The 14,352-nt window shown below is 38.0% G+C and overlaps 1 protein-coding gene across 1 annotated transcript in view; it reads right to left on the bottom strand.

Annotated features, from left to right (window-relative positions):
- Positions 1 to 14,352, bottom strand: part of LOC126192064 (collagen alpha chain CG42342-like) — a 660,839-nt gene that overhangs the window by 594,712 nt on the left and 51,775 nt on the right. The window contains exon 5 of the mRNA XM_049932580.1: positions 13,475 to 13,546. Coding sequence (XP_049788537.1) covers positions 13,475 to 13,546 — 72 coding nt within the window. The remainder of the gene's footprint in view (positions 1 to 13,474; positions 13,547 to 14,352) is intronic.

Below are 14,352 nucleotides of genomic sequence, written 5' to 3'. Positions count from 1 at the left end.
CAGCTATGCTCTGACATGTTTTTAAGTGAAAGATAAACCACTAGCTCCAGTTTGTTCACATTTTTCCAATCTTTGATGTCAATCATGAAATATCTGAATTTCATCCCTGACAATGGGTATATTCTCTATGACACCTCTGAATTTGCACCCACTTTCATTGATGCAAAAGTATGTAAATAATGATGAAGTAACATGCATAATCTGTGTTTAAATTCAGAAAAGCAGAAGCACTGAGACTTAAAAATTGGAATACACAGATATTTAATGCACTGTAGTGGTTTCACTTACAGTTCTCATCTCCAAAATCACTGTAAATTTTGAAACTTCAAATCACTATCCACAATGTTCAAAACTCAATGGACATGCCCCATTACATCAGTGAAAAAGGTTATTTTACTTCTTATTACACAGTTCTCTCTATAGATGGGGGAGAAAAACATACTTCAGGTCATGGTCCAGTTTCTGCCCCCACATATCTCTGTTAGCTACAAAACTCATTGCATCAATCAGAAATGGCAAAAAAGAACAAGGTCCACTCTTTACTCAAGTGTCAAAATAAGAATCCACACATCAAATTCATGGATTTGGGCAGATTTTCTGTTTCAGTTTTGAAATGTTGGCATCGCTCTCACTAGTTATTTGGCAACCAGCTATAAACAAAATCATTTAATTGATGTTTCAAATAAATATTTTTCCTTCACGTAATCTTACTCCAGGATGAGAGGGCTTCAAATGCTCCAAAAGATGAACTTCTAGCTTTTATCATTACACTCAAACATTTGTGGGCAAGAAGTCAACATACCAGCACATTACCTGCATTGTCATCATGTGTGAACATGTTTTACATAATTCTTCAAGTTTTCCTGGCAATCCATTGACATCTTGAGGTGTTGGGTATTCTGTCAGGTGTCAGCACTTTTCTTGCACAATACTCTGACAATGTGACTTTTTATCTTCATCAGGTGCTACCTAAGACTGCTCACTGAGTGGAACATGTCCAGTATTAATACCTATGGTCTTCCTCCTCCGTGGGTGGTTCCAGGCATTATGTTTGCAGTTGACTCCCATTAAACGCATCCTTAGGTGTTCCCTCTTTGGTATGGTGTGCCACGGAACTCTCTGGCGTTTCATCTTTGGTCCAGTGCACCTGTCTGCACACTGGCATCCATTTTCAGTCCAATCCATTCTATGTGTTCCTCCATGGTCTGCTCACACTAAAAGCATCCTGCAATGTTCAATCATTGGTCTGATGTATCTGATGGGGTTCATTCACCACATCCACAGTCTGAGTTGATCTTTTTGTAGGATTCTGTTGCTGCCCCACTGGATTTTCAGTAGCTCCAGTGCAGGATCTCAAGCTCTACTGAGTATGTACCCAGTGTCACAATTCATGAGGTTTTCTGTCACCTTTATCTCTATAGACTGACTCTCTTATAACACTATCTCAGTACCTCGGTCTGTGCCAGAACCTCTGTTTAACCATAGTTAATGGAATGATCATTGATTTAGTTGCCTGCTTTAGTCGGATGTGCCTCTGATATTCTTTGCATCTGATGCCCATTGCCCTTGTTTTTCAGTCAATATATGTCATGGCACATTGGCAGGGTGTGATATACATTCCTGGTTTTTGTAGTCCCAGGTCATCTTTCACATTTACCAGTAGTCCTACCTTTTGGTAGGTGGACAGAACACACATTTTATATTAAGCTTCCCAAGAATCCTCTTGACTTTGGTGGAAATAGATCCCACATCGGGCAGTACACTGCAATCGTTGCTTCATCTAGCTCTTTTTCTAGATCGAAAGTGGAGTGGCTGATTGAAAGGCCTTCTGAATCTGTTTGTCAGTGTATGCATTTTTGACAAACTCTGATCGTATATGCTCTATTTCTGCTGCCAAACTATCTAGGTGTGACAAGGTGTGTACTCTGTGGACCTCTGTCTTCTGACCTCCATTCATCTGAGCAGGATGGTGACAGCTGCTGGCTTATAGTATAAATCAAGTGTGTGTGGGTTTGTGATATACACTACAGCCAAATGACCCACCTACTCTCCGCTTGACAAGTATATCCAGAAATGACACCTGGGCATCCTTCTCCAGTTCCATGGCGAACTAAATATTTGAGAGCTTGAGTTAAGATGTTCCAGAAACTCACAGACTTATCATACTCTGATGCCACATCACTAATACATCACATACATACCAGAAGAAGCATGTGGGTTTGTATCTAGCTATTTCTAATGCCTTCTCTTCAAATCTCTGCATTAACATATTGGCAACCACTCGAAACAAAGGGCTGCCCAGGGCTACGCCTTCTGTCTGCTCATTATATTCGCCATCATACAGAAAATAAGTTGAGATCAGCATATACCTGAAAAGATCCAACAAAGCTCATCAAATCTCTTGGCAATCAGGTCCAGTGAGACTTCCTGTAGCACCCAGAGATACCATATCAAAGCTGACCATTACATAAGATTCTGTGATGTGTAGTTGCTTTAGATGCTGCAAGAAGTCCTCCAAAACATCTCACAATGTCATGTTTTATGTAGATATAATAACTAACTCATATTATGCAATACAATGCTCAACCATAGTTCATCAATTTTGCAGTCTCTATGAAGACACTTTGCTTGCTTATTCTGTATATATCTGAATCATCTTTCTTCTGACCACATACTTCTCTGTTGACATCACTCATCAGAGCTTCACTTTCAGAAAAGTATTTATACAATGACTGAACTGTGCACCTGAACAACATTTTAACTAACAAAAAGCAAATTTTACAGGAGAACAAAATAACTGTTTTGATGCTGCCAAATTGGGCTTTCTTGGCGCAACTCAGAACATAGGAGGTAAAATGCCATTCTGTATATTTTTCTAACAGCTGTTACAAAATTGGTCATTTTCCATAAAAAATACCTATCTTTGTAGTAGCTGTGTTGTACTGCTGAGTCACTCTGGTTTTTCAGTGTTATTCATTACAGAAATAGAAAGATTATTCTGCAAAAATACTATAGAACCGGTCAAATCTCATAGGCTGTAATATTTATTATAATGCAAATCTCCCAAGGGAGCAACAGAAAATACTGAAAAATTCAGCATCATTGCTTTTGTAATTACACTAAACATGTTTTTTCAGCATTACATTGCCATCTCTCAATCAATGGGTTTTTGAAAAATTAGTGTTCAAATTCTCTATTTGTTTGGTAATTACTGGTAAAAATTCAGTTTTTCAGTTCAGTACATACTGAAACATTGATTGATTGATTGATTGACTGATAAATTTTTTCATCTGTAAAACAAAATAAACTATACAGATGTTGTCAATTGTTGGTACAATATTTCTTACTAAATAAACATAAATAGATTCTTACAACTTTTACAATTCTTATAAATAATTAGCCTTACAATATCTATAATTATGTCATATACTGTTGCTTAATATATGGTGTATTCATAATTATAAATTGGTTATCTATAGTTATTTTAATTATACCCTGGAAGATTTATTCACAAGGGACAGTCAGAATTTTGTAGCTTTTTGAGTAAATCAATTCAATGGGTTCTATTGCTGCTATTTGTTACAATCCTTACAATATTTTCTATATGCTAAAGCCAGCCTGCATGTTCTCAGCACTTGTACCCCAAAACATGATTCCATAATTGAGAACTGATTGCATGTATCCAAAAAGGTCACTAAGAGGCATGAAACACTGCACACTGGTGCAAGGATTCATAGAACATTAAATGCTGTGGATAGTCTCTTGGCCAAAGCCCCTACATGTTCTGTTGATTTCAACTGGCAGTCAACATTCAGCTCGAGGATTTGGTATATGTTACACATTCTAACATTCTAAAGCATCTTCATTAATTTTTATTGTAGCACCATCAAGTTTCTTCCCCCCCCCTCCCCCCCCCTCCCCCAACAGAAGTAAGTAAATTAGTTTCTTTCATGTTTGAAGTTACTTTATTTTGTCAATGACCAGTCACGGATGTACTTGAGGGCTGTATTCACCTTTTCTGTCAACTGTGTTGGCACATAGTATATTTTCTTGACATCTGGCACTCCGTGGGAAATCATTAATGTAGATAAGAAAAAGGATTGGTCTGACACACTCCCCTGCGGGATGCTTACATTAAAATGTTTTGAATATGTGAGATCTCAACTTGTAGACTTAAACCTCACCTTACTCCTAGTAAATCTAATATACGCTATAAAATTCTGTGGTCATCTGTGCCAAATGACTTTGATAAATCTAAGAAAATTACATTTACATGTTCACTTTTGTCCAGCAGCTCTCAAATGAGTTTTGAAAACTGTGAAATAGCAGATTTTGTACCTCTTTTGGGCCTGAGACCAGGCTGTTCATTAATCTTTTTGTCATTAGTGTTTCATTCACTTTGGAAATGGTGGGCAAGGAAGAGATTGATCTGTAGTATTCTACATTTTCTGCATCACTATTTTTACATATGGGTATTACTTTTGCTTGTTTAGGTACTCGGGGAAACAGCCAGATCTGAATAATTCATTGGCTATTTTTGTTAATGGAGATTTTATGGAATTTACTCACTGATGTTGAATAAGTCTTGCTTCTTGGTGCTTTTGACTGGTGTAAGTTTATCATGCAGTATAGAGATAACTGCAATGTTAGATGGTGATTTATTCTCCCAGTTTCTCTGCAATCTTTTTATAGACCTACAGTTGCAGGATGTTATTATCTTTTCTTCCCCTTAATATAAACGGGTCATCAGGTGAAATCTGTAGTCAGACATATACTTATTTTGAATGAGCCTCTATGCAACACTTGGTCTGATGTACCAACACCCCTGAAATGCTCTAGGTTCCATCTTGCAGACTAGGAATCAACTGTCCTTGATAGTGATGGGAATTCTATTGCCTGGATGATTAACATGAAATGAATTTTTGTCTATTCCATCAGGGCAAAAGTATTACACTATTATATTAGATTGCTGCAAACATTTAACACATAGAACTTATTGGCTATGCAAATTATGAGAAACGTTTTTTCATTATAAGCAGCAGTTACAATACTGTTCCACCCACCCCATCAGCTGGCAATATTCCAGGAAAAGCACCATTTACCCTCAATATATAAGGGCTTCCACTATCTCTCAATGCCTTGTGTTTATTGGCCTTCCTGTCACAAATGTTAACTGCAAGTCTCTTTAGTTTCTTTCCTTTATTCAAGTACTTATTCACTCTGCACATTGCCACAGCATTTGATGCATAATCCAAGATGCCTTCACTTACAGTGTTGTTTACTGCAACACAGACTTTGCAGCTCAAAAATGGTACCAAAAATAATTTGCAGTGGAAACAATTTAACCAACAAATGCACTGAACTAGCTACAACATTCTTTCTACTCTAATTCATTTTCTACAAATGTGTTGGTTACAATGTTGTTCGGGTGAATGATTCAACTGACCATTCTTTCAATATACAAATTTAATTGGTTGATATATTCAGATATAAATTAATGATTGTAAAGGAACATATGTCTCCTAATTATATGACTTATGTTACTTAGGATTTCTAGTGTTAAATAACAAAAACAGAAACAGATGGGAATTGCGTTCTTAAGCTTACCCAGGAAATCCACTGTTTGTATCACACTCGTATTGCACTCGCTGTCCAGCCAACATGCAGCCATTTATGAAACATGATATTTCTACAGCGTACTTTGTCATCAAGTCCGGGTGATACAAATAGAATAAGTGTCTCCGCTGTTTTGCACCTCCCACATATTCTTATCGCTTCCCACCCCTTCCCTCACAACACAGTTGCATGTCGCTGCCAGTGGAGTAGTGGGAGAAAAATATTGTTGAATGCTCAAACATTGATCCATCGGTGCTTCTACTGCCATTGGGGAACTGAAGTCATCAGTGGCCAACGTTGTAACTTCAGGTGGCTGAGTGTTCCGTCTTATGCTCTACTGACTGTGAAGGCACTGTCTCTATTGATCAGGCCATCATATTTCAACAGCCGCCTTCAGAACATGATCTGAAAATGCCAAAGTCTGTCTTAGCATTTCTGTTTATTCATTTTGGGTCATTCCATGTCAATTTAACCAGGGGCTCCAGCTCATACAGATTTGGCTGAAATTTAGTATACCAATGCTACCATGTATGGAACACTCACATACACAGTATTAGATTCCCCTGAGAATTAGTTCAGAATTATAGCCTGCAAAAGGAGGTGGTGAGACCCGGAAAAAGAAATGCACATTTGGCAATCAATCTTCAGAGCGAACTTCAGGGCTTAATAACTTAGGATCTGTTCCTCACAAACCCGTGAAATTTTTACATCTGATAACATCCACTTAGGGAACAAACTAAATGCAGCAAAACACCAACAACATGTTTCTGAGGGAAAATAAGAAACATCAAAATGTGACAACAAAATGTAACATGTTAGAAGATATATGTTGTAGGTGCCCGCCAAGCCAAATATAATTTACTCAGGAATGGGAAAACACTTTTTACAGTAAGTGCGATGTGAGCTGAACGCACACACAATGCATTGTGTCTACATCTTTCATACATATGGAGGTACACATGAAGGAAAATACAAAAACTTGAAAAATCACCACAAAAATGTGTAGTTTCAAAGTGGTGTGGATAAAAGGACAAATGATATCCAAGCCAAATTTCACACAGTGCATAAGTAGACTATAATGTTATGTGTCTCAAAATTTGAACATGTTATTTGAAGGCCTTTGTGTACAACAAAAACTGACAGAGATATATTTGGTGATGTGACCATTGTTCCAAAACACAATTTCAGAAAAAAAGTACCTTAAACTCTTCTGCCTCTTCTTATCCTCTCGCCCATTGTTTAACTACTAAGCAACAATATATAGATAGATTAACCCAACCTATCATTAATGTTTAATGCACATTAACTGCTAGAAACTGTTGCTTGTGCTTAGAGCAGAAGTCTTCCCAAGCAGTAGCTATTGTACTCTGTACATCGAGTGGCAAATTGTACTTTCTTCCTGATACAGCAGTAGCAACTGTAACCGTCATAACAACACGTTCAAAAGGAATCCGACACAGGTCTGTCAAATGTGGCCAGTGAAATGATTCTGCTGGTGCCATGAAGTTCACTTCTACATCACCTCCAGCTTCACAGCACTCTGCAACACATTTGTAATCATAAATAAATAGCAACAACATAGCAACCTGATTGCATGTTGACACTTTTGCTTCTGAATCCAGGGTCAGATACTGTGAAGACACACGTGCATTATAACCAAATAGTCTGCTCATCTGCATTACACCAGAATCCACTGGAGAAAAGTTATGATGGCTCCTTGTGCCTGCAATAGTTTTAACAGGTTCAGTCTGCTTTTTAGCAACTCTTCAACAGATTTCACCTCATCTTTCAAAACATAAAATGATTGTACACCGGAGATATTTTTCAGTGCCCAGGTAAATAACAGAAGAGGTGTTAGAATGTGCTCTTCTGTAGGGTTCCGCAGACTAGATCACTTAATGGTAGCACCAATACCGTCACATACATTTTTACCATGACTTGTTGCCAAAACATTCCAATCTGCATTAATCTGAAAACCATGGAAATGCATGCATAAATTTTTGAGATTTTTACAATTTTTGTACTGGCTAGCTGCCCCATCACTGAAGTACTTTGTAGAACATATGTGAGGCAGCTTGCTTTTAACATAAGCCATCACATGCGCATACAGGCATGAACTGCAATGGCATCATGAATTAAACAGTCACTAAAAATGCACAAGTTAATAACAGACACACCACCCGATTCATCGCTATTGTCAATCATAAATGGTTGTTGAGTTGCTTGGCTGTTGTCCCGATGGTATCCTTGAATATCATCTTGCAGTATAAATGCATAATTTTCAGAAAAGTCCACTATTACTTCAATTTCATCTTGTTTCACATGATCCTTACAAAATTGGAGATACAATATTGTGCTGTTGCCGTAAAGCTCTGTGTGTGGTCAGTTTGTCTGGTTTTTCACAACACACTTCAACAAAATTAGGATATTCTTCCTTGAATTCTACATAAAGTTTAGAAATGTTACAAAGCAAGAGTCGTTTTTTGCATCTGCACCCATACATTTCCCATTTTTACAGTAACATATTCTTTCTTGCATTATTCTGCTGTAGTAATCATTTTCATAAAACTCTGATACTAGCACCTTTATTTCTGAACTTAAATTGTTTACCCAGAGCCTGTCAAAGTTCTGTATGGACTCCTTGGATTTTTTTTATTTTAATTTTCCTATACAGTATGCTCAATAGACCAAAAAGTGCAAGGCGTGCAGATACTACACTTGTTCTTAAGTCTTGCATAATTTTGTCCACACCGGAGCATTTATGACATGATTTCTATTTCTTTGGAGTAGATAGTACTTCCTCTTCAACCACTAGTCCCTCTGCCATTTTGTGTTTCATTTCCATTTCAGTTTCTTGTAGTTTTCTTCAAACGTAACTGGGTCTGTAACTTTTCCCAGCTCTCTGTCTTCATGGGAGACAAACCAAGAGTAGTCACTGAAGTATTTAATTGCTCAGCCACTGTGGTTGAAGGTTGCTGATACTCTTCATCACTACCATGTACATTATCAGAATATCCACTTTTTAGTAGTGAGACACACCTGGAACATAGCTTTGTCCTCATTCGATGTTAAGACTTGTGCACTAATTCTCTTTCAATATTGATTTTATATCAATTTCTCAAAGACTACACCTTGCTGTCTTCTTATGGATCCGAATTGGATCAAAACAACTACTTTGTAGAAAAGAATACTTATCCATAAATAGTTTTGTATGATGGTAACAAACACTCATGTTCCTTGAAACTGTACTCCTCACACCTACAGGGTGAATACCAGATCTCCACAGCAAAAAATCTAGGTTTGATTCATCCAGATCATGTACAAAGCAAGTGGCACATTTAGTTCCATATGTTGTTTTATGACGTGAGTGGTAAAATCATGTGGGTTTCAGTGCAGCTTTTTCCAGAACTTTCTCTTTGAAACTGTCTATGGATAGCTTTCCAACAATTGGTGACAGAGGGCACCTCATAGTGAGGTCATAATCTGTTCACATTAGTCATTACTGGAGGGAAAGACTGTAGTTGTGGGGACAAATTTAAGGAGGGCAATCATTATAGGGCAGAATTTCTTCCTCATCTGTTTGAGAGAGTCAGAAAGCCACACTTTTCTGAAGAGGGAGACCACATCAAACCCCACCATACGGTCCCGATTACAAAAGTGTAGTCTTGAAACCTGATGTGGTGCTGATATTTACTGGCACAGCAATAGCATAATATTGCCATTAGATATCTAGCCAGCTGGTACGTCAGTGCATCTATGTCGCTTACAATCGGCTGTAGAGGGATAATCTGTTTGTGAATTTTTGGTAAGCTGTACAGCCTTGGTCGTGCAGTAACTCATGGTCAAAGTTTTTTGATGATATACTTTTGTCAGGGACTGGCATGGAAGCTCAACTGTCTTCCTATTTATTCCACTGTTCATGCATCCCTTTAATTCCTGGTATTCTGGATCCTTTAGTAAGATTTCACTCTGCAATTGTACTTTGACAATGGAAGTAGTACTACAGAGGCGTCTCATTCGTCAGCAGGGTCCACAGGTAAAATGACTATTTCATGATCATTCCGTAACTCTCGAATGGCTGTCTCTGGTAAAATAGCTCTGTTGAGCATGTGGCACATTTCCTGATGAACCTCTTCCACTTCGTTACCAGAGAGGCTGTAAATTACTTCTTCTACACTACTCATGAAATCTGTAACAGGTACAGCAGTCAGCATTGCTGCAAAATTGAGTCCCTTTGCACCTAATTTTGTTGCACTGCCAATCTCTTGCTCCATGAGATTGATTACAGTTTGTCATTGCTCTTCCTGCAGTTGTTTCCCTCTCACTGCCAGATGTTTGAATTTAAGCCTAAGAGAGAGGGTCAATCCACTCTCAAGAATCAAATGAGAGTACACAACCCACCTCTCCATGGAGTTTGAGCAATTTCTTAGATGTGTATAGTCACCAGTGTATGTACCAGGCCATTTCTCTTACAAGAGCCAGACTTGCTCTTCTTGTGCTCTGGTGGGTAGCCAGCAGTATTTATAGAATGGGTGAGCCTTAAAAATGTTGGTATTATGCCATGATTATGACACCTCATCAAAAAGGCAAGAAAACTGAGCAGACGGTGTTTCCCATTTCAAAGATTATCCAGAGTCTTAACTCCTGTAGATGACTCTAATGTGTCATTTTGGGATTGTACTCCAAAGGAGACTGTTGAAATATGAGTGGCCAATGGCCGATCAATAGACATACACTTCACTCTCAGTAATGTTGTTGACCCAGTGCTCAGCCAAGTCAAGTCAAAGTCCACTAAGAGCAACTTCTGCACCTGACAGCAGCGGCAGCAGCACTGAGGGACCAAAATTCATGGCCTGCATTCAGCGATCGCATCTCCCCGCCACTCAACCCAGCAAAGCTTGCAGCCAACTACTATGAGCAAACGTAGGAAGTTAAAGGTATATAGGACGCATGAAGTAGCAAAGATACTAATTCCACATGAAGGCGATGGCAAGGTTTACTGCAGAAATATCGTGTCATGTAAATGACTGCAACTAGCTGGACACCATGAGACCAATACAAACATATAAGTATTACATTGTCGTAAAAAGTGAAAGACCTAGAAGACATGGTCATATAGCAGAGTAACTGTGTACACATACACAACATTTTTGGGTATGTAAATCAATAGAGCTGAAATTCCCTGCAACATGTAGTATGGCCATCAGAATGCATAAGTGTAGTTTGTGTATAGTTTTGTTACCAAACTTGGTAGTGTGTATATAGGGTGTGTACAGTGTCAGATGTTTAGTGATCATTTTGTAAGACATGGAAATCCCATATATACCTGTAAGATGATGTCATCAGCACCTGAGAGAACTTCAAACCAGCCTCATTGTGGGCCTCAAAATGGCTTGCTGGTCGAATTCGATAATATTCAAATTTGTGGTGTATTCAGATGTGACAATTGCCTGATGTTTGACTGCATGGAAACATGCCATCTCACCACAGGGGAGGGTTACTTTATTGTGCATCAAGCACATCATAACCTCTTCACATCTGCACCTGCCATCTACGAACAAGTAATGGGCTCCACAAACATTCTGTGTCATCCTGCACCCCTGGTCAGAGAATATCAGCAGCAGGACTAATAAGCTGCCATCCCATGCATACACTGCCATTAACACCACTCCACAAACAGCTGCGTTTGGAGTGGTGCTGTGACCAGGAACATGGACTTATGATGAATGCTATCTCACTGTGCTCAGCAATGAACTGTGGTTTTACACTATTCTGGATGATCATCAAGTATGCAGCGTACAATTTTTAGAGGCATAGTCTTGTTACTCCTGATGTCATGGTGCGAGGAACCATAGGGTATGACTTCAGGTCATTGCTGGTATTGATTGAAGAAACTCTGATGGCACAACGATATGTCACAGACATCCTGTATCCTCATGTGTTACCTATCATGTGACAGTATTGTGGTGTCAGTTCTCAACAGAACAGCACTTGGTCACACATAGCATGTATCTCTACGAACTGTCTGTGTGATATTTAAGTACTCTCCATGGCCAGCAAGATCCTCAGATCTGTCCTTGATAGAACATGTTGGAGACCACTCAAATGTCAACTCCATGCCAGTGCCAGTATATCATGAACCAGTTACAACAGTTGTTGGGCCAACTTGCGTCAGAAGAAGATATCATGGCTTAATGGTACCTAATCAGTGCTTGCATTCAGGCCGGAGGAGGCAGTACAACATCATACTGACAAGTTCTTTGTACATTTGACTAGATTTTGTTATGACTAAAATAATATCACACACCCTCTCAACCCATGAACTTTCATTTCTTTTCCTCCTCCTCTTCTGGGTGCTTCAATTTTTTTGACAGGCAGTGTTAATTATTCAACTGACAAAAACTGCTGTGTAAAACAATAAAATAACTAATAAGAAATTTAGAAATGGAAATAAATATGAAACTGATCACAAAAATAAAATTGTATTTTGATAACATGAAAAAATTTAGGAATACTACAGACATCAAGAAAGGAAAATTGTAAACTTTAAAGGCATTTCTTTTCAGGCCACTATAGGCAGAGTTAGAAATGATGGCGGTCAACTTTAGGCTCATTCTGCACACCTTTGTCACATATTTTCTTTCAGCCAATGACCTTTCAGTAGTGTTCTGACTCTGCTGTGAATAACATACCTAATGTGGGTATTAAATGTGAAAGTAGCAAGCTGTTTAGTGAATTTTGAATCCATTTGTTGTCATGTCATCACTGATTGTCGTTATAGTGATGAATTCTGTGTAAGCGAGCAAGAGACTTAATTTGCAGGACACCCGCTTTCTTCAAAAGGTACGTGTGTGTGGGCACATGCACATACCACAACTGCCACTTAGAATCATCAACAATGCAATCCCATGCCTCGACATGCGTGAACCGCCATCGTTCGTGGATTGGACTATAACTGTCTTTCTATGGTGTCATGAAGTCTCATTACACATGTATTTTTAGACTAGACTATTTGTGTTACTTTTAAAAAAATGTTTTTGTGTATAATTTGTGGGGAGAGGGAGTGTCAAGAGTACTGTCAGATAAAAAAGTCAATAAAACAGTTGTTCTCTTCATAATATTTTTGCCATTGTTGTCACTGAAATATTTTTCTTTTCTCCAATCATTTTGCCTAAGCAGAATGTAAGGTAACAGTGACAAGAGATAGCCAAATTTGTTTTCAAATCTGTATAGTGGTTTTAATTGGTAATGTTTTGGTGCATGAAAGTCATATCTCCTAAAACATAAGAATAACTATTGACAACACAGTTTGTGGCTTGAGTGTAAGCACTGTACTTCTGTAACTAGAAATCAGAATTTGTTGTATAAGCATGATCAAATTTATTGGTGAGGATATTACTTAAATCATGGGATTCTATTTCTCATTTCTCTAAACTAGTGCATTGACAGTCAAATGTAAACTAATAAATTAGAAATGTCATGGCATAAAATTATATTTCCCTTGTGGTTCCTTTAGTTATTGTTACAATGTTTAGCTCAAGTACAATATGAAAATAATTTATGCCTAATAATATACTTCTAGATATGGATCCAATAATAAAATTTGAAAGGGTTTGTACTTAACAAATAGCCTACATTCTAAAACAATAAAAGACAAAACAAGGCTTTCAAAGTATTTAGCAAAATAATTCTCTATGCTTTTGCAAGAATAATCAGCTTTCCACTTACATTCATAAATACACAGATATCTTATATTTACATTTTAAATTTCTTCTCTCAAATAATTTGTTTCAATTTACTGAATTTATGAATGAAACCTAACAATACATACATTCATGTACGTGTAATTCATTCTCACCTTAACAGCAGAGAAGACATCAAAACCTGGACTCCCCAACTCTCCCTTTTGGCCCTTCTCTCCTGGACGCCCCTGTAATACATTTTTTAAATTTTATTAACGTAAGACAGAATCACATAAAAATCAAAACACTTCTAATTTCAAAGGAAACAAATGAATTTTATTCACTGGAATTTATTCTTATCAAATCCATCTCTTCCATCAGCATCTACTCCCACTAATCTAATACTTCCTTGGTATAATACAGTATCTCTACCAGCCAATCTCATGTGCATATACTAAGCCATAACACACGCCTACATATATTGGGAAAAATTGATTGAAATCCATATTCACACACAGGAATGTACTTGCAAATGCTTTTAAGCTTTCCATGCATAAAGAAGATGTTTATGAGCTCTTTGATGCAGATAAAAGCAAGCATCCATAGGTTATAGCGCCATGGCACATCTTAGTCAGATGTCACCTTTTGTACTGCTGACTGGCGGCTGGAATGGTCGAGCAGTTCTAGGCACTTCAGTCTGGAACCACGCGACCGCTACAGTCGCAGGTTCGAATCCTGCCTCGGGCATGGCTGTGTGTGATGTCCTTAGGTTAGTTAGGTTTAAGTAGTTCTAAGTTCTAGGGGACTGATGACCTCAGATGTTAAGTCCCATAGTGCTCAGAACCATTTGAACTTTTTTTTTAATAAAAAAAAGAGCCTGAAAGTTTATTTTGCCATACCCATATCTCCTCTTTATCTCTATGTTACTTTCACCTCAAACTGTATTGTTATCCACAAATACAAGAGCATTTAGGTCTTCTTTTCCCACTACTTTTGTGTCCTTTGTGGTATCCATGCATGTGATGAAGTGTAATGGGAAAAGCAACTGCGCTGT

This window comes from Schistocerca nitens, chromosome 1 (genome assembly GCF_023898315.1).
Source record: "Schistocerca nitens isolate TAMUIC-IGC-003100 chromosome 1, iqSchNite1.1, whole genome shotgun sequence".
Lineage (NCBI taxonomy): Eukaryota > Metazoa > Arthropoda > Insecta > Orthoptera > Acrididae > Schistocerca > Schistocerca nitens.
The sequence above is the reverse complement of the archived record's forward strand: the minus strand, read 5'-3'. Positions and strand labels throughout refer to the sequence as shown.